Source organism: Amblyomma maculatum, chromosome 1, assembly GCF_055883805.1.
Source record: "Amblyomma maculatum isolate TAMU_Amacu chromosome 1, ASM5588380v1, whole genome shotgun sequence".
NCBI classification, from domain to species: domain Eukaryota; kingdom Metazoa; phylum Arthropoda; class Arachnida; order Ixodida; family Ixodidae; genus Amblyomma; species Amblyomma maculatum.
The window spans coordinates 176,293,229-176,313,164 of record NC_139344.1 but is presented as its reverse complement, the minus strand read 5'-3'; the positions used below and the strand labels follow the sequence as shown (position 1 = coordinate 176,313,164).

The following is a 19,936-nucleotide window of genomic DNA, read 5'->3' as shown; positions in this document are numbered from 1 at the left end:
ATTAGCTCTTTTGGAGGTTCTTTAAAGCGAAACTCCAATCACTTCTTGCAAGTGAGTAGAATATCATTGCAAGCGAGCGATCAAGATAGAAAGCGATCAAGGACGCCTGAGTATCAGCTAAAGTGAAGTGCCCCGCAAAAATGGTTTCCCCACCCAACAAGAGCTTGCAAGCTGCGTAAATGGTGCCTTGCCGAAAACAGAGCAGACAGTTGCTTTTCAAGACAATATAAAAGTTCTGAAATAATTAATTGCCACTTGGCCACGCTACTCCCAACAGCCCCCAGTTGGGCTAGGACACACCGGCTAAAAAAAAAAAAAAAAAAAAAAAAAAAAAAAAAAAAAAAAAAAAGGAGAATGGCTGGATTACATTTAGCTGGGACGCCTTGTATAATGTCTGAGCAAAGCCCTTACTTGAATTCGGTTCTACCCCATCTATAGCTACCAAATGAAAGGCGCCCCACGTCTTTGCCTCGAACTAACGACGTCCATATTTCCGACTCCCGCTTCCAATTTCTCACGGCCCGAGCCTTTCTGGGCTCTTCTGAGTCAGCCCCTGGTGTGGCTGCATCGATTTATGTTTCGCACCTTGCTCTTTTTTTTTTTCACTGATCACTAACTAAAGCTTCGGCCTCCTAATCCAGTTGTGCTTACATATATTCTTTGTTCAAACCTTAATATCAATCTCAGCCCTTTATACCGATTTGATTACGCAAATGAGTACGCGTACGTCAGCCAAAGTGCAAAGTATAGTGGTTAGGGACAGCCAGAGACGGTGATAGAAGCAGCAGTAATAATAATAATAATAATAATAATAATAATAATAATAATAATAATAATAATAATAATAATAATAATAATAATAATAATGTGATTTTTCATGCTCGCCTCGATTCGGACGCCTCTTCATGCCTCTCCTTTCGGGAATTCGTAAGCTAAGTAGGCGTAACGGGACTCGAACGAGCGAAAGGAGACACAAGGACAGTGTCGAACAAGCGGAGAAAGAGAGGCAGAAAAAAAAAATAAAAACGCCAGGCGTTCTTCGCCATTCGCAAGCGCTGAAGTAGGTGAATGGCTAAAGAAAGCGAATCAGAGAGTAATGAAAAAGATGACCTCTGGGAAGCATCAGCGCAAGAGGGAGCAGCACCAGAGCACTCATACCAAGCGAAGCCGCGCTATATAGAATAGACGAGTTTCCTGCACCGCTCTCCGCGTAATCTGAGGCCAAGCTCGGCGGCTTGCGAAGAACTGGACGCGGGACATATCGGGCAGGAACTGCTGTGTCACCCGCAATACGTCAGTGCATAATAGTGTCGGGCCAATGAGCGAAGCAGGGAACGAAGACAAAGCGGCGCTCTTATGAGCACGTAGCAGAGGAGGCAGAAATGTTGCAGTACAGGGGGATGCGCGCAAGCCGGCCTGTCGGATCCGCGAAGATTTTGCGGCTGCAGAGACCGGCGGCTATCAACGGGGCACGAGCAGCACTCATGCGTCTGTACCGGCGACAATGACTCTGCGTTAAAAAAAAAAAGAAAAAAAAACGTGGTGATGGTTTATAATTTCAGAGTTTAGACTTAACCATGTGTTTCCGGCTACTGGCGGCCGCTCTTTTACGATGCGCACACACACACACACACACACACACACACACACACACACACACACACACACACACACACACACACACACACACACACACACACACACACACGCACATAGTATAACACTCGCGCGTGCAGGTGTTGGCCGGCAGCGCGCATTATACGATGCAGATAAATAATGTCGCGCGATTATAAAGCGGAATCTCAGCAAAAACAAAGAGTAAGCACAGAGGTATTTATATCAGCGTCCAGGATGTCCTGTCTACAAGTCAAAAGATCATGAGGCAGATATTCACCACTTGTTGTGGGTTTGTCCGGCACTGCAGCCGACGAGAATTCGGCACCTGACGGCAGTGGGCCTTTCGCCGAACAACTCATCTTCATACATTGCATGGACTCAAGGGCCTTATCATCGCTCTCTCTTGAACTTTATTAGAACAGCTGACCTTCTTTCTTTCATTTATTATCCCCATTTAATTTTTACATATTCCAGTATGCCCCGAGGCAAAAAACAACGTTATTAAAAAAAAAAAAAAAAGAAGCACGGAGGTCCTGGCAGTCGAATTCCTCCATCTGCCGACGTTGCACGGGCCAGAAGAACGTTGGGAGAATCCGAGTTTCCACCCAAAGAGGCGCTGCCACTGTAGCGACAATGACCGAAACTAGACGGCGGGGGAGGCGCGGGGCACCGGGCGACAGCCGCAGGGCGGACGAAAACGATGGGCGCCGCGCACGGCACCATTTGTACCCGTCGTCGACAGCAGCCACAAGCCAGCAGACCAACAGATGCCCGGGGCCTCTTCCCTCCGAGGGCCACTGATGGCCTCGGCGGGCCTGACAGCGCGCGGATGGTAGGGGGAAACGCAGGCTCTCTGTCGCAGCTTTCGCCGCGGTTCCAATAAATTTCGCCCAACTCGTCAAGTCGGAACATATGAGAAATGCCGCCCACGTAGTACACGGGTCCAGCAGCGGAAATTCTGGTCACACAGCGAACACAGTGCGGAAATGATAGCACCAGCAAGAGGTGAGGGTTTGCACACATGGCCGGACAGATTCCAGCCTGCTGCTTCACATGGCATATGAAGTCCCGATACTCTTAAATAGCACGCCATTATCCAGACGCGACCCGCGCGCGCATCGCGCAAGCAAGCGTTTACGTGATAAGCTAAACGCGTACAACGCGCTAGGCTGCACCTTGGCCAGAGAATAAGTAACTAATTACAATTACTCTACTTTATATATAACCGATTACAGCGGACAATTACAGCCCCACAAAAGTAACTGATAATTAAAGAACAGTAATTGATTAGAACCGCGTTACTTTTCTTCGCACTTTATCGTCATAACACAGACTCGCTCAAATTGCAATACAAACCCCGCCAGGGTGGCGCAGTGGTTACGGCGCTCGACTACTGTTCCCAAGGGCGCGGGATCGAATCCCGGCCTCGGCGGCCGCTTTTCGATGGAGGCGAAAAGCAAGGCGCCCGTGTGCTGTGCGATGTCAGTGCACGTTAAAGAACCCCAGGTGGTCTAAATTTCCGGAGCCCTCCACTACGGCGTCTCTCATAGCTTGAGTCGCTTTGGGACGTTAAACCACACAGACTAACCAAACTGCAATAAACTATAGTGCGCCTTGCTTGTGCTTTTTAGACGCAGTTATTTTCAGCACTAGCTGTTTTTCAAAGTTGTTGTCACTGATTTTGCTAAGTTTCTCCGTGAAGGCATCAGACACTGCACAGAACTATATCTCTCCTTTGGGACGTTAAACCCTACACATCAAACCAATTATCTATGAAGCGTCGTGCTTTGTTGTTGGCGCTGTGACAAGGCACTGTAGTTAAGGTCGATAAAAAGCTGAAAAAATCGTGTCGGTGTTTTATTTGGAATACCATGGCACGGATTCTGGTGTGGAACCATAGTAAGGGTGGTTGAATTCCCCCCCCCCCCCCCCCCCCCCCCCCCCACAAAAAAAAAAAAAGAAAAAGCAGCTCCTCACGCCGTCCTTCACTAGACACCCCCTTGGCCTTAAATCGAGGCAAATGCCAGCAGAACGAAGAGCGCGGAGAGCGCAACATACCAGGCAGCCATGCGCGCCGTCGTGCGGCCGAACAATCTGACGTAGCAAGTAGTCGGGTCGAGTAAGCTTGTCGAGTAAAAAACCAGTTGTCGGGTTCATGTATACGCAGTCGGGTCGAGTAAAATAGGCGGCGGAACGGGTCGCGTTAACTCGTTTGCAGGGGGTAGGTTAACACGCTTTTTCCGCTTGTCTAGAAGCATGTAGACGCTGTCGAGTCAGGGAGTCGAGTTATGGGGAGCTCAGAGATCAAAAAGCCGCCGGAGCGGCGAGGAGCGTCAGCGAATTTGAATTCCTTTTAGCCCTCAGCAATGATAAAAAAAAATATTAATCGAAGCTCTCGATATTAAAAGGCAACGGAATCAAATACGAGTAAGAAACTTGCACAATGATTCCGAATCTCGACGCTACGCGCCGCTGCGATACTTACTCGCTATAGGGTGCCTCGATATACTCGCTAGAAAGCGAGTTCATGTACACACAAACGGGGCCGAGTAATGGCGACTTCGCTGACTCGACCCGATGCTGTCGAGTCCATGTATACAGGACTGCGTCACGAACGCTTCGCCCCCGTAGGCTTTTCTGCCTAGGAATTACTAACTGGCAATCAGTTACCAAAAAAATATAAGCGAATAACTCGAAACGTTGCTAGTTGAAAAAGAAAAAAAAAGTAATCAATCGACTACAAAATTAATCAGAAATGAAATTAAATATAAGTAATCAATTACGCACTAACTCTGAACTTGGACAATGGTGCAGCCGATTCAAGGGTTGATGCTGGCATAAGGGCAGAGTACAGAGATGTGACCATTGCACTCCTCTACTCATTTTCGCTCCGCGGCTGAGAACGACGCGCGGCTCCGCTTACCAAAATCCTTGAAGCACTTCATGCCCCTTAACAACAGCCCAGGAAAGGAACAGCAGTATACAATAGGTAGCGAAACACTGGAAGTGGTAGGCGAATATGTCTACTTAGGACAGGTAGTAACCGCAGATCAGGACCAAGAAAGGGAAATAACCAGGAGAATAAGATTAGGATGGAGCTCATTTGGCAAGTACTCGCATATTATGACTAGCAGCTTACCGGTATAACTCAAGAGGAGAGTATACAACAGCTGCGTATTACCTGTACTGGCCTATGGGGCTGAAACGTGGAGGCTAACGAAAAGGGTTCTACTTAAGTTGATGACCACCCAGAGGGCTATGGAAATAAAAATGGTAGGGGTAACATTAAGAGATCGGAAGCGTGCACAGTGGGCCAGAGAAATAACTCAAGTTACTGACATTCTAATGGAAATCAAGAAGAAATGGGCATGAACAGGGCATGCAGTGCGAACTAATGGTCGCGAAGGGTAAAATATTGGATTTCAAGGGAAGGAAAGCGTAGGAGGAAGCAGATGTTAGGTGAGCGAATGAGGTTAAAAAGTTGCAGGGGTCAAGTGGATGCAGCTAGTACAGGACCGGGTTAGTTGGAGTAATATGGGAGAGGCCGGCGCCCTGCAGTGGGTATAATCCGGCTGACGATGGTGATGATGATGATGATGAAAAGCTACAAGACGAAGAAAGCCTTTGGGGCTGGTTCTGCAGCGTTTATTTGACAGAATCCCGCCATAACACAGAGTAGGACACCGGTTTCCTCCTTGCCGGATTCGAGGTGAGTAGCTCCACTCGACGGCGATGGCGCGCGTTCGTTGCGGCGTTTGATCTGCATAGCTGGCGGCAGATGGCGTGCGCCACGTTCCCTTCTGGCAGGGGGGTAAAGCGCGGCGAGGAGGCTATGCTACACTCATGTAGCGCCATGATGGCACTCCTATTTTGTTTTATTCGCACACAAAACTCTAAAAAGTAGATCTATAAAGCATTAGAGTTCATAAAAACATTTTCACATTTGATTTCCTTAAAGTTGTAAAATTTAAGTGATATAAAGGCTGACAAAGCGTACTTGCGATAGTTTCGCATCGTTTCGTCTGCTGTACCTAGAACTAGAGGGTGCCCGGCTGTACGCAGCTGTAGTATGTGAGATGTACCATCATGGCTGCAAACACGATTAGTAAAGGAGTGGAGAGAGTTTACATGGAGTGCCACCATCGATATACCTCCTGGACACCGCGGTGAAGGTGTCATCGTAGCGCCCCTACGTTACCATGGAGACGGCACGACAGCTCAAGAACGGAGTGGCAAATACCGATCAAAGGAGGCCTTTTTCTTGTTGCCTAAATTTGAAGCTCTGCACAAGAAAAAAAAATGAAAAAGTGATTACGGTTGCTTTGACTCACCAGTCATGTAATATGGGATGCCGTGGATAATGGCTTATTGCTACTAACTGCTGTTACGTTGGAAAATACTATTTAAAGGAGGCCCTCCATTCTATAGCGTCGTTTGGTTCCCGTGACGTGGTGGTTAACCACGTACCGTCAAGTCGTAGTGAATACTATATTCGAGGACAACATTAAGTAGCTCTGCTGAGAAGGCGCGGCAGGAAAGAGGAGGTGGCGGGCTTTTGTCCCCGTCCCGTGGAGACTGGGCCCACCTACCACCTCTCCAACTTACTCCAATTCCCCCCTTCACGCCACCGCACCTCTGCTATGAACAATACGCGCTAGGTCATGGTAACAAAAACATGCCTCCTTCTCTATTCTGACTAGCTCCCGCTGTAGCGCCACAGAATAAGCTGCCCGCGAGATTAACCCCAACAATCGCGATCGACGCCATTGGATGGGCATTTACCACTCCGTTCTTGAATTGCATCCGACTATGGTATGTTCGGATTTATAACAGGCAAACTAGATGTAGCAACCTTTTGTCCGCGCTCGGCTGGTCATCGGAGTAGTAAGTTCCCGGCGGAGGCTAGACAGAACCCCGCTGATACCTCGCGGACAGATCTCGCCTACGCGAGATTTCCACCATGATCCAAGTAAGGCTTTCGCCTTAAAAGCACAGTACGCAAATCAAAGCGCATTTCGCTACTACAGCCAGCCCTGGTGGGCGCCAGTGTCGCGCATGAAGCCGAACAAAAATTCGTAGCGAACAGACGTCTGGTGTGGAAATAATTAACGGTGATCAATAAGATTTGACGCCATGTGAAACGTGATCGATGAGCAAACAGGCCGACACGGAAGGCTAACTACGCACACGTTGGATCTACGCTCATCAAAGCCCAGAGGATATATGATGCGGATCGCCGACTCAGCCGCGCCCAATGCAACGCTACCTGAATTACGCGATGAGAAAAGCGGCCCAATGAAAGACGGAAATAGGACAGAGCTGTCTTCTTCGCAAGCAAAACCGAGGTTACCTTGAGAATAGCTGCTTGCTGAACTGGTTGGTTCGTGGTATCTTGTATAGCAGCGCGAACCGATTGGTCGTGCAGGAGAAGGGCGTATAAGCGTGCCGTCACTTACACTGACCAAGAAATGGCTTAGGTTATTATACATGATTGGTGATTACAGGCCTCCTTCTATCATGTATGACCCCGCCGGGGTGGCGCAGTGGTTACGGCGCTCGACTATTGTTCCCAAGGACGCGGGATCGAATCCCGGCCTCGGCGGCAGCTTTTCGATGGAGGCGAAAAGCAAGGCGCCCGTGTGCTGTGCGATGTCAGTGCACGTTAAAGAACCCCAGGTGGTCGAAATTTCCGGAGTCCTCCACTACGGCGTCTCTCATAGCCTGAGTTGCTTTGGGACGTTAAACCCCACTAAACTAACTAAACTATCATGTATGATGTGTCATTTGTGTTTGTTTCTTACCTTCCCAATTTCTCCCTTTCCTGCTGGCGCTTCGCTTAGTATTTAAGCATGGCATCTTCAGCAAAATAAACACCTGGAAGTCAACGCTCTTTTCTCCGTGTCTGTCGTCGTTCATACCCTGTTTCGCTCCGCTATACAAGAGGTTACCTTCGCCCATGTTTGGACCTGTGCGGTCGTACTGGCACCACGCCTTCGTAGAGCTTTTCTTCGTCCAAGAAAGAGGGAATAATGCAGCCTTCCTAGAGGAGAAGTATTTTCGCTTGTGTGCAATGCGTGATTATGCGCCATTTTTCTCACTGGATAAAAACGTATGCAGCATGCTCTTCTACAGGGTCAAATTTGCGCACGCTTGCCAATAAATTTATAGACTCTTACCGTAAGGAAAATAAGAATCGAATTACTTTATTCAACACACAAGCCATACATACATTAAAAACTGCTCGGCCCGTAGTCAAAACTTTAGTTTGGGCCCATAGTCGTACACGCTTGTCAACGCAGTAATAAAATAGTAATCTAATATTAAGAAACACTGCTAGTTACTACAGTGCATATTATAAATGAAAAAAAAAAATCTAAAGAATATAAAAAGTTGCTACCAAATTCATTATGCCATGTCTCAAGAGTGACGTGTTTCACTGCTGACACTTAAAAATGCCGCTCGACCGCACCCTGCCTACGTCAAACGGCTACTGCGCCACTGGTCACAGCACCTGCCAACAGCGCAGTGGAGCGCTGGATAACGCTCCTCCGTAGCGAGATAGACGGTGCTCTAGCGGCATGTGTAAGCCCGTGAGGCGCCTCGCGTACCTCGGGTGGCCCGCTGTGAATTTTTTTTTTTTTTTATGTGTCTTATACTGACCTGGTTATGACCACCGCGACTCGAGAAAGTCTGACCCCCACAATTATCATCACCATCAACCTTGCAGCTCGGCACACCGGTGGGTGTTCAATTCCGACGCTAAATTGGGTAAGACGGCGCATGAGAAGTCGGTGTCTCGCCCCAGTGGAACAGCAAGTGACGTTGTGATTGGTCACAGCCATCGCGTAACCGTTTCTGAGCGCATCTTCACAATCGCACTACTAACAGAACCGCCTCAAAGGAGACGGTACGTACGCAGAAATGTTGAACAAACTCTGCAAAAGAGTTCTTGAACGCATTTTGTTTTTTGTTTTTTCGCACTGCATAACTCCACCATAGCAATGAATATATTTCCATATTACAATATCCCACAGTTGCATCACAATTATTTTTAATAACGTACCACATTGGTTTTCTATGGCAGTCTTAATTTACTCGTTGTTAGCGCAGGACAAACTTCAGTGCTACGTGTCGGAAGCTTACGCGCCATTTCTACCAATATGGTCATTAACAATATCTTAAGTAATATGCCTCGCAGTTATTTTCAAAGATGCACCCCAATTGGGTTTCTATGGCAGTTGTAACTACTCGGTGCGAGCAGAGAAAAAATTTAAAAGCTAATTTTCGCGGCACGCCGGAAGCTTAGTCCATCCTCGTCAGCATGCGCACAACAGTATCTCAGAAAATCCCACAGTTATCTCACAATTAAAAGGCGCCCCCGAAAGTCGGACTTTGCAGTGGACGCGGAACCAAAATATAAGGATGGCAATGACGCCGACAGTCGAGCCGTACAGCTTGCAGTCATCTGCCAGTATTCTTTTGACGCCCACTCTAAATGATTGCGGCTCGATGAATGCCTTTTGCTCCCGCTGCTCTGTTTAGCTACTTTGTGCCAAATTTTCTACTTTCCGGTCCACTTGGAGACAAAAATTTTAACTTGGCTACTTACGAGATCTAAGTTCAGCACCAAATAAAAGAACACATGTTCTGCCAAAAGCTCGACCTACACGTTTGCTTGAGCATGCCATAATGCGGTCTTGCGCACTTCTATCTGCTTTCGAAAACTTCGGTGTAATCATATCCTAAACTTATCAGAATCCTTCTTGCTCCTGTATTCACTTAATGCTCGCCAGCTTGTTCTCTTAGGCAAGACTTCAAAATGCTACCCTCAACAACGTAGCGCTGCTGAGTAGCCCTTTACAGTCAGCGCCGAGACACGTCCCATCGCTATTCACTCACATGTCATACAATATTGAAGTGGCGAATGTTAGGCATCCCGGGCCATTTGTGTGATGATGAGTGCTGCAACAGGGATTAAAAATTTTCAGGTTATGTGGTTGCTTTTTCTTTCTCTTTTAGTGGTGCGCGGGCCCCATCGATAATCCACAGCAGCTTAGAAACATGCAAATGAAGACTCTCCGCTGTTAGATGAATAGCGTTAGGTCGCTGTAAGTGCCGCTGTACACGTTGAAATAAACTATATGGACTGAAAACTTTGACCAACGCTGTAAACCCCTATTCTTTTTAATATCTATTAACAACATTTCGCAGAAAGCTTGTTTTTAAACAGGAAAAACCAACAATAAGCAGTCGAAAAACTGAAAAAAAAAAAAAAAAAATCGAGGTCCCATGATTATATTTTGTTTTCAATTAAATTTTTATATGCGGTGGGCAAATGTCTCGATACAAAGAACTGAACCTTAGTTTTGCAAGGTATGTATACTAGCGTTCTCTAAAATTATCTATCACTACAGGCGAAAAATGCCGCTTTTGCCATTTCAAAAAGTTGAAAGTTTGGAGCCCTGCCGCTTGCACACAAAACTGTTGTCATTTTTTACTCGATGCATCTGTGCAACCTTTCACTCTAAGGGAAGTTATTACAACATTTTTTCTTGTCGGATTTGTTTTAGATGGAAATTCTTGAGCGTGTAGATTTTTATTCAGGTAATCAGAAAAGCTTTAACGGCGGACTGTACTTTGTCACGGAGGAATTATGAGTGGCGGTTACTGCAGTCTCGAGTTGTATCCGAATATAGACCGCAAGGCAACCCCACAATAAATGATTTTCCGAGCACGCGCATCCGGTAAACGTTTGGTGCTTACAGTCAGGGCTTCTTCAATTATGTCCGTTTCATGATCTTACGCCGAAGAAGTAGAGTTTAATACTGAAAATCCATGGTTTCGGGGCTGCAACTTCGTTTTGCCGTTAGACCGTTGCGTGCGTGCATGCTTGCGTGACAATAAAATAAATAAATAAATAAATAAATAAACCTTGCCTCCACCGGGAATCGAACCTTCATCCCTTGGATAGCCATCCGAGCGCTGTACGAACTGCGCCACGCCCCGGATCGCGAAACGTTCATCATAATTCCGCGAGTGACAGATACTACGCCTTTAATTCCCTGGAAACTAATTATAGAACGCCGGTGGACTTTGATGTGTTCAATGGGATGCTCGTTGTGTTCGACAACGGGGCGCGCCATGTACCGTCCGGACTGGTCATGACGTCACCAGGCGATTCATGCATAGACGAAGCTGGCCCCGCCGGGTGTCCGATCCAGGCGTCCGTGCGGCGCCTTTCATTTGCCGCTTCCTCGAACGCAGCTCCGCACAGGGAACAGAAGCAGACCCAGATGTCGCGTTAGTACAGCAGGCATCAGCGATATTTCAAGTTGATTCACAGATAGAAAAGGCGTAGTATCTGTCACAGTTTTCAGCGGAGAGGTGGTTCTTGTTGGGGAAGATGAAAGGGGAGGATCGGCGCGTTCAACTGTCTCCTCAGGGACGGGGGACCACCGCCGAAAATGTAGCGGAGACATGTACCACGCGGTAAAAGAAGGGAGGAAGGTGGGAGCGAAAGAAATAAGGGAGATAGAGGTGCCGTAGTGGAGGGCTGCGATCCACCGCGCTAATGGCTTTAGTCCACCGCGCTAATGGCATCGCACTTTAGCGGTCCAAAGTGCCCTCTAGAATTTGTTTTGTTCTTCCTAAATCTTCTAGTTTTTGATCAAATCGAGGAGCATCCCTCGATTTCTTGTTGCATAGAGATGCTAAGAATTGACCTCCGATTTATCACTACATGTCGTCGGGCCACTCGGTCGTGAGAAGTGTCGGCGGTGTTCTCTGCCGCTGTGGGCTAAAGTTGTCTGAAGACCATTGTGCAGGCTACGAGTGCAGCCTTGAAGTTTGCATTCTCGGTCTCCCCCCCCCACCCCCCACCCCCTCCCCCGTTTCGTTGTTTAAAGCAGCAGAGTGTCAGCCACAGTATTAATGAGAGCACGGTGGAAATGACAAGATCTTGCCAGTTTTATCATTTCAATTTGGCACTGAAAATTGCATAAAAACGACTGAAGTGACCTCTTGCAGCGAAACGCTGTCATTATAACTGTAGTACCCCACGTGACCCCATCTCGGGAAAATGCCACTTATTTTTTTTTAAGAACGTGCACGTGTTCGTCACGTTTTATATTTCGCGCTCTCTAGTGCGCCCGTCAGTAAAAACCACCTTCCTTTAGCTTTCGACACTAGACAGCGCCAAAGTTGTTTTTAATTCCTTGGATGAAGCGGTGACCACGGCCCACTAAAGCTTTCGTCCGATGAGGTGCGATTCCAGTGCCGTAGCAGCCTTGAGAGTGGAAACTAAAATTCACGTAACTCTGCAGTAAAAAAAAATGCCTAATTACAGTCTGGAGGGTGAGATTTGATGAAGGGAAATACCTGGAGAATAAGATTGGGATGGAGCGCATTTGGCAAGAACTCGCAGATTATGACTAGCAGCTCACCGGTATCGCTCAAGAGGAAAGTATGCAACACTTTCATCTTACCTGTACTCATCTATGAAGCTAAAACGTGGAGGCTAACCGAAAGGGTTCTACTTAAGTTGAGGACAACGCAGAGGGTTACGGAATGTAAAATGGTAGGTGTAACGTTACAAGATAGGAAGCATGCAGAGTGAGTCAGAGAAATAACCCGAGTTAACGATGGGCATGAACAGGGCATGTACTGCGAAGAGAGGATAACTGATGGTCGCTTAGGGTAACAAATTGGATTCCAAGGGAAGAAGGCGTATCAGGGGCCAGCAGAAAGTTAGGTGAGCGGATGAGGTAAAGAATTTCAGGCGCATGCATTGATCGCAAAATTATCGGTAAAAGTTTCTACATCGTTTGTAACAAAACCTCTCCGAAATCAACCACTAGAAGTAGGAAGTTTTCCACAGCACCGAAAGAAAAAAATGGACGCTTAAAGTGCAATGATTTGTCCTTTTAAGAACGATGAATATGCATCCAAACAAGTCGGTGCCGGGTCCCGTCTATTATTTCTTTCGTGTGTTCTTTGCTTTAAGCTGCCCTTGCCCTTCAGCCAAGCTCATACCTTCTCACTAAATCGTGCAAGCTACAGCTGACGCCGTGTTTGCACGTTATAACAGTTCACGATTGCCTTTCGTTCGTGAAGGCGCATATAACAGATCGTTCCACAGCAAGGACAGTTGTGAAAATGTAGCGCCTTTCTGGCGCCCGCTGCTGCTTCCACAGTGGCGCCACACTTTATTGACACTGCCAGCAAGTACTGTACGTGAGTGTCGTTTGCCAGTGCGTCATACGGTGCCTTTATTCTTGGTGCTGCACTGACTTCCCTGCGTGGCTCCAAGTATGCCTGCCTACCTCTTGAACATCGCTAAGGTGAGATAAAGAAGAAATGGTGTCCTGTCCATACTGCCTTACGGCGCATTTACGGCCCCATTTCATCCTTCAAGGCAGAAAGTAGACGGAGCAGTGCCCAGCTGATAATTTTATAGGCAGAACCTTAGGTGCACCTTAAGTACGGCGCAACCTAAGTATACGGGGAAACAAGAACAAAAGCGAAATTAGTTCAATTTAAGAAGAAGACATGACGCTTACGGTTGGGAACATAATTTCGTTACGTTTGTTCGTTCTTTCAGGGTGCGGGAGGCGTCTCTCTCTCATTTCGAATCCTCGAAGCAGCAATCAGCACCATACCAGTACAATTGGCGACATGGGTGAGGACAAAACTAGATGCGATCACCAGTCAGCAGCAAGCTGATGGCTCGCCATATGCAAATATAATAATAAAAATTGGCTCACAGGAAGGGAAAGACACACTATCTGTCACATTTGTTTCTGTGGACACCTGAACCGCGCTGTAAGGGAAGGAAGAAAGGTGGGAGTGAAAGTGGAAAGAGAAAAGCCGTAGTGGAGGTCAACGGAGTAATTTCGACCACCTGGTGGGGATCTGTAATATGCGCTGACTTCGCACAGCACACGGACGCCTCTTCGTTTCGCCTCCATCGAAACGCGTCGCGGTCGGGATCGAACCCGGGTACTCCGGCACAGTAGTCGGGCAAATGCAGCGGTACCTTTTACGTAATCCAGCGTACATTTCACATGCAATGGTTATTAACTGTTAACGCACCTGAAATGGCAGATTTAGATTATTTCTGGATATTCATATTTATTTAGTAAAACATAGTGCGACATGAGCTACCTTTTTAATCCAAAATGACTGCTTCGCAACACGGCTACCACGGCTGCTACATGCGCGCAAACGAATGGAATTGTCGTCTGCTTGCACTCTTCCAAAAAATGAAGAAAACAAATCAGCAGACAATAGCTGGAAAACATAAACGTTGATATTGCTTTTTCATGACCTTGTTATAGACTTATATGTCACCATGCTGTGAAAGAAACAACCTTCGGCTACTCTGCAGTCATATTCCAGATAAGCTCCAGGGCAGCTGCGAAAGTCTGTTTAGACAACCGTTCGGACTGCACAGGTTATGTAAACGACAGGCAAGACACCCACATTTTGCAAGGCACCTAAACTGTTCACTGTGACATCATTACAACACATCGAGAAAGGCTCTTGCTAGTGGTAATTTTATAGGTTGACGATAATAAATTTCTCAACGACGTGCGGTCACAAACAACACGAAAGCTAAACTTTGAAATTTAAAGTCAATATTCAAGTTCGGTCAATCCGTATTGGTGTAAAAGGCACACCATGATAAGAGAAAATAAGGCACCTGTCGAGCGCACACAGGTAAAGAGGGACATAGCGCGGGTACCTCGTTTTTATTCTATTTTTTATCATTTTTTTTTACACTTTTCAAAGGGCGCCGACGAGTTTGCATGGAAATGGACGAATTTTAAATCACTTCTGATGCTGTGTGCGGCCAGGTGACGGCGTAATTAGAACATCTGCACTAGCTGCAAGCATCGATTCAAAGGCGTGAAGCTGCGCAAGAAAAAAAAAAAAAAATACGCTTGATACAGGTATCTACGTCTCAGACGTTCTCGCTATCCCGAAGATGATCTGAGACAAAAATATAAAATTCCAGTTAGAGTAACACATGAGGCACAAAACAGCTGATCACAATAAACACGGCACGACTGACTGCGGGTCTCCGACCGTGCATTTTAGACCTTCCGCTGTCAGTTGCCGCACGGACGTTGGGTGCGCTGAACGGATCGGAGCGCCTCTAAGAAGAAGCTCTCCGAACTGAACAGCTGTGCGCTATTGTTTCGAAAATTCACTCACCTGGTTTCGATACAGTGAGAGGCGTGGACACGACGGAATCGGTTGAAGTTGGTACAATACCTGCGCTTGCTGACGTCCACGGAAGGAATGTATGACAGGATTGGCGTGAAGAAAAAGGAGAAACGAGGTCGCACCTCGGCTGCCCTCTATTTAGAAAAGATGGCGTTACTTACCGCACTAAGCAAAAAGCGTGGAAAGCACTTAAATATTTGAAAAGGCTGGTCTTAGCAATAAATAATAGCTGTGCAAAGTTTAAAATATAATACGACAATAATTTTCACAGCATGGTTTTATGTCAATAAAAATCAAAACTCCTTCAAAAAAAAAAAAAAAAAAAGGCAGCCGAGGCTTGGTGTTTGGTTGGCTTGGTTGAGAACGTAACTTTCGAGCCAAATCTAAGTCAAGTCGGTTACTTGGCGCCAACGTCGGTGTTGACCATAGCTTATTTTTTGTGCGCTACGACGAAAACAGACGCTCTGTGTTCAGCGCGCACTTGACCCTGCTAGCGTCATGAGTGATAATGAGAATGCAAGTATTTTTCTGTGGACAACTTCTGAGCCATCCGTTCAAAAAGCTGTTTTTGAATATGTGAAAGAAGAAGTAGGAGAGAAGGAGCTTCATGTACTGAGGACGGAGACATTGGCCGATGATCTGAGCAGCTCTACAGTATTCGGCTTTCTGGTAAATGAGTTGCGTAAGCGCAGCGCATTTGTGAATAGGAACACGTCTGTGTTGTCCATTCCGGAGCACATTCAGGCTATTTACCTCTGCACGGCGCGTGTAAAGCTGAGGGAAGCTTGCGACTTCGACGCGCGTTCACCCGAGGTTGGTGTCGCGGACGTCATGTATCAAAAGCGCCTCTTAAAGCGTGATGCTACACCTGTATACGAGTCCGAATATGTGCAAGAATATATCGACTTTCTCTCGCACACCAACACGGTGAACAATTGGCAAATCTTGCGAATGTTCCGCGACGCCCTGGAAGAGGATAGCACGTTTGCAGCCCAACTTGCCAGTTCGGTGTATCTCGTGCACGGGCCAATCACAACGAATTTCGCTAAAGAATGCATCGGGTTGCTGTCTCAAGGCAGGAAAGTTCGACGCATCATCACTGAGGCACCACTTGATATCAGCGCCAACGAAGACTACAACATCAAAGATGTGAGCGTCAGTTCAGAAGTCGTCGATGTGCCTCTGCCAAACTGTTCGACAGTTGAGAAATGGGACTCCAACACCGTAGGGTACATGGTGTGCATTACAAATGCGTTCATCCGTGTCCTTTTGAACAGTCGAGATGAACTGGCGCTTGCCACGGCCATGGCATCCCCCATCATCGAGCTACCGCATGACGCCTTTACTAAGCTCAAGCGTCTCTCGCTCGATAGGAAAATGCCCATGTGTCAGTCGGCGATTTCATATGTAAAGCGAGCAAGGTTGGGCGGCAAGAGCTACGCAGCACCCGAAAAGTGCCCCCTTAAGCCATACATTTACAAGTTGGCTTTGTTTGTTGACCTGTTAAGCGACTTGCAAGCGGCCGTTGAGGAACGTCCGACAGCGGACGCGGTTTCTAACATCATAAGCACACTTGTTCGTCGAATCAACGGCGCTAAAAAACACGGGCTCGTCTGGGAGAAGGTGCTTCATTTCAAGACTGAACTGATGCAACTGGCCGGCAGGCTTCAGGATGAAGATGTCGATGTGGATGATGCCAAGGGTGGAATGCTGGGGAGTGCCACGCAGAATATACTGCAACGCCTCGCCGACTTTTTGTCAACACGCCGCACCAGCTATATGACAGCAGAACTGATCGACAATTATGAGCACAATAAGACACCTTTGAATATTCCTGAGATGGTGAAGTATTTCAGGACACCAGTGTCTGAGGATGAAGATGATGATGGTTATGATGTGCCATTGCACAAGCGCCTTGAAAAATACTGTACTGATAGTCAGCGAGAATGTTTGGCTCAGCTTCATGCTGACATCGAAAAAAAAAACAAAAGAAGTAACCGCAAAAAGAAGGCGTACAAGGCACGCTGTGACCTGCAGTTGGAGAATGTACTCTGCATCCCACCAAAAGTCTATGACAGTGCAGATGAAGCTCCACTGGCCGAACTGAAATCTGCGAAGAAAGCTGCCAAGCGTCGCATACTCGATGATATAAGTGGCACGAAAAAAAAGAAACAGGCTTCAGACAGCTCCTCAAGTGAGGGTCAAAAAAGAATAACGTCATTTTTCAACAAGGCATAGAAATGAGAGTTGATTATTTGTTCGTTTTTCAAGACAGAACCACTCAAGTAAAGGTCAGGCAAGAATGTCATTTTTAAACAAGGCATGGACTTGAGAGTTGATTATTTGTTGCACTTTTAGGATGGTGCTTTTGTTTCTTTTTTAACGTAGAAGCACACTCACATGCTCATGGACTTTCATTCTGACAGACTGTTCCCATTGCCAGCGATCATTTTGCAACAATTTGCACACAGCAAGGAATAAAACAATTTTCCACATCTGAATGTATTTAAAGCAGTGCTTTGGAATTGAAAGCTCTCAATTCCTTGCATCAAAGCATGCAAAAAAAGTGCATCACAGTCATTTGTGCTTACGTCACTGTCACGGCAAATTGGTGCTTGTGTACAGCTTGTGATAATATACTGGTGACACTCCTTAATCAACAAAGTTATCAGGTACTTAATATGCCACTAGTCATTGTCCCAAAAAAACCATATTTCCTCCGTGCAATGCATAAGAGAAGTTCGGACACTGAAGCATGTTCCATATTTTTTGGCAGCCCTTCTGTATTAACGTGTTCACTGTGACAGTGTTCTTTGGAGCCCTCATCCTTGTGTGTTGTAGTCCTTTTAGTGGGCTACTGTGAGACCAGCTTCTGGTGTGCAGGTGAGGATGGTTTCTTGTACGTGAACCTAAAGCCTTTTAGCTGGGCTGCACATTGGCTACCAAATGAAAACAACTGATTATGTATTCCAGCACTAAGCAAACTTGAGAAATGTAATAATTTTGTATTAGTGTGAATGGATTTGAGGGAACATAGTGTATAGAGTTTGAATATTGCCTTCATTATAAACCCAAACGTATCTTGCATTTGTGCTCAATGAGAACACAATCTCTGGTTCTGACATTTTTCAGCTTTTTTAGCATCTCCCTTTCTGAGAACTGTTATACAGACTGCCTCATCCAGGGTAAATGTCAAAAGCCATATCTGTGTTTGGCTCTGTCAATACATACCAGTTTTACCTTCAGAGGTGTACTTGAAGATAAAAACATCAGCCAGAACTGTGCCCTGGGGTATGCCAGATATTTTGATGCAGCTGAAATGCTGCACTTCTTGTTCATCAAACAGATACAAGTTCTCAAGTTTGAATGTAATATGCAGTTTATAAACTGATGATTTTATACATGGTCAGATAGTTTTGACAGATTAGGATGGAGAATAGCAGTTTACCTACAGTTGTCAATAATTAAGCTGCAGTTGTGCGGTTTCAATTAGTTGGGTGGTAGTTGGCAGGCATTCATAAAATCCTTGCCGAGTGCTATTGACTAAATTGTTCTTAGCCATAAAAGTTGTGATGTGTGAAAAAATGTGTTCAAGTATTCTGAAAGCTGTATAAGCAGTTTAAAGGCAATGATAATTATAGTTATCAGCATATTTATGAATAGGCATTTAGTAATTTTGAGTTCCTTAAAATTTTTGCAGTTTATTAAAATTTTTAACAGATGTCCCTGAAGTATTCGTTTACTATGCATTAATTTCGTAAGCCTAGGTATCAGCAACCTGCACTGCCAGGTGATGCTGCAAATGTTTCACTGCACATCACAACTGCTGCCATGGGTTACGTGTGCTGCAACTAACACGAGGGTGCATTTTGAATGATTAAATACATCATTTGGACGATTAAATTCCTTGCCTGTGTGTTATCAGTGTACCCGTTTAAGCTGACCAATGCCATGTGCAGCTTTCATAGATGCAGTCAGGTGGCATGGAAAAAGATGGGGGACACAAACTCAACCTGCAGTGCCTGACAAATCCGCCATGTGATGTGGCCTCATGATGTCACGCAATCCAATCGGCCAATCAGTGCCCGACCATGTCACCTGCCAACATTTGCCAAAGGCATGCTCATTATTTTTCACTGAATGGATTCTGCCAAGCACAACGAATTCTGCCACAGAGCACAGTAGGCGCGGCCCTTGTAAGATACCTCAGCCCGAGCTTGCAGTATGGGCCCTACAGCTTACCAAGGTTGACGGCCACTGTGCTGGAAAAAAAAAAGTAAGACAATTAAAAAGGGCTGTTCTTAAGAGCCCTTGTCCCACGTGTAAAAACATGCAGGCTCTCATTTTTTTTTTATTATTAAACCCACTCGTCACATGGCTGGGAGCTTAATCATTTTGCAGCTCGGCAATCACCTTTTAGGGTAGTGACACTCTACAACAGGTCTTGCATTGCAAGGTATGAGCTCAGAGGCAGCAGTAAATATGCGCTTATTCAAGTTATCAAGGCACCTGTGAGCTTTGCGATTTCAGTGCATGCTGACGAACCCCAGGTGATCAAAACAAATCTGTAGGCGCCCTCAACAGCGGTGTCCCTCATCAGCAGATGTCATAGCCCCGTATGCAGCTTCGGGACGTTCAGCCTCGCATTGCACTTGCTGGCCATGGAGAAGGTCACACCAACTTATTTTGCTCCGTTTTCGGTAAGTTGAAATGTCCGCTCAAAATAATAGTGCCAGCACATGAGCTTTGGTCAGCATCACTTAGATGGTTGCAGTCGCTTAATTGGTCGCACAATTTGTGCCTTTGTATAGCAAGGCAGTCACAAATGAGTGCTTTATGCAACCCTGAACTGAACAGCAGACCTGATGATGTGAACATCATGCCACAAAAGTTAGTTTTTTTGTTTATTTATTTATTTGTACTACAGCCCCTTTATGGGGCTATTGCAGGAGTGGGTTATACAAATTTATTGCAAACGTCATACAAAAACAACTAAACATTAAAATTTAAAAATTCACGAGAAACAGATGATAAAAATGTAATTTAGAATAACAGTACCAAAACAAGAATGCAGCAATACACTGTAACAACA

At 46.1% G+C, this 19,936-nt stretch overlaps 2 protein-coding genes across 2 annotated transcripts in view; one reads left to right on the top strand and one right to left on the bottom strand.

The window, feature by feature from the left end:
• LOC146204954 (ecotropic viral integration site 5 ortholog-like) overlaps positions 1-14,970 on the bottom strand; it is a 235,032-nt gene extending 220,062 nt beyond the window's left edge. Inside the window, exon 1 of the mRNA XM_084589640.1 lies at positions 14,833-14,970. The gene's annotated coding sequence lies outside the window, so the exon portion shown is untranslated. The remainder of the gene's footprint in view (positions 1-14,832) is intronic.
• Positions 14,971-15,217: 247 nt separating this feature from the next.
• LOC146204953 (uncharacterized) lies at positions 15,218-19,072 on the top strand. The gene has a single exon (XM_084589637.1). It carries the CDS (start codon positions 15,343-15,345, stop codon positions 17,080-17,082), a length of 1,740 nt encoding a protein of 579 aa, XP_084445763.1. The 5' UTR covers positions 15,218-15,342; the 3' UTR covers positions 17,083-19,072.
• The last annotated feature ends 864 nt before the right edge of the window (positions 19,073-19,936 follow it).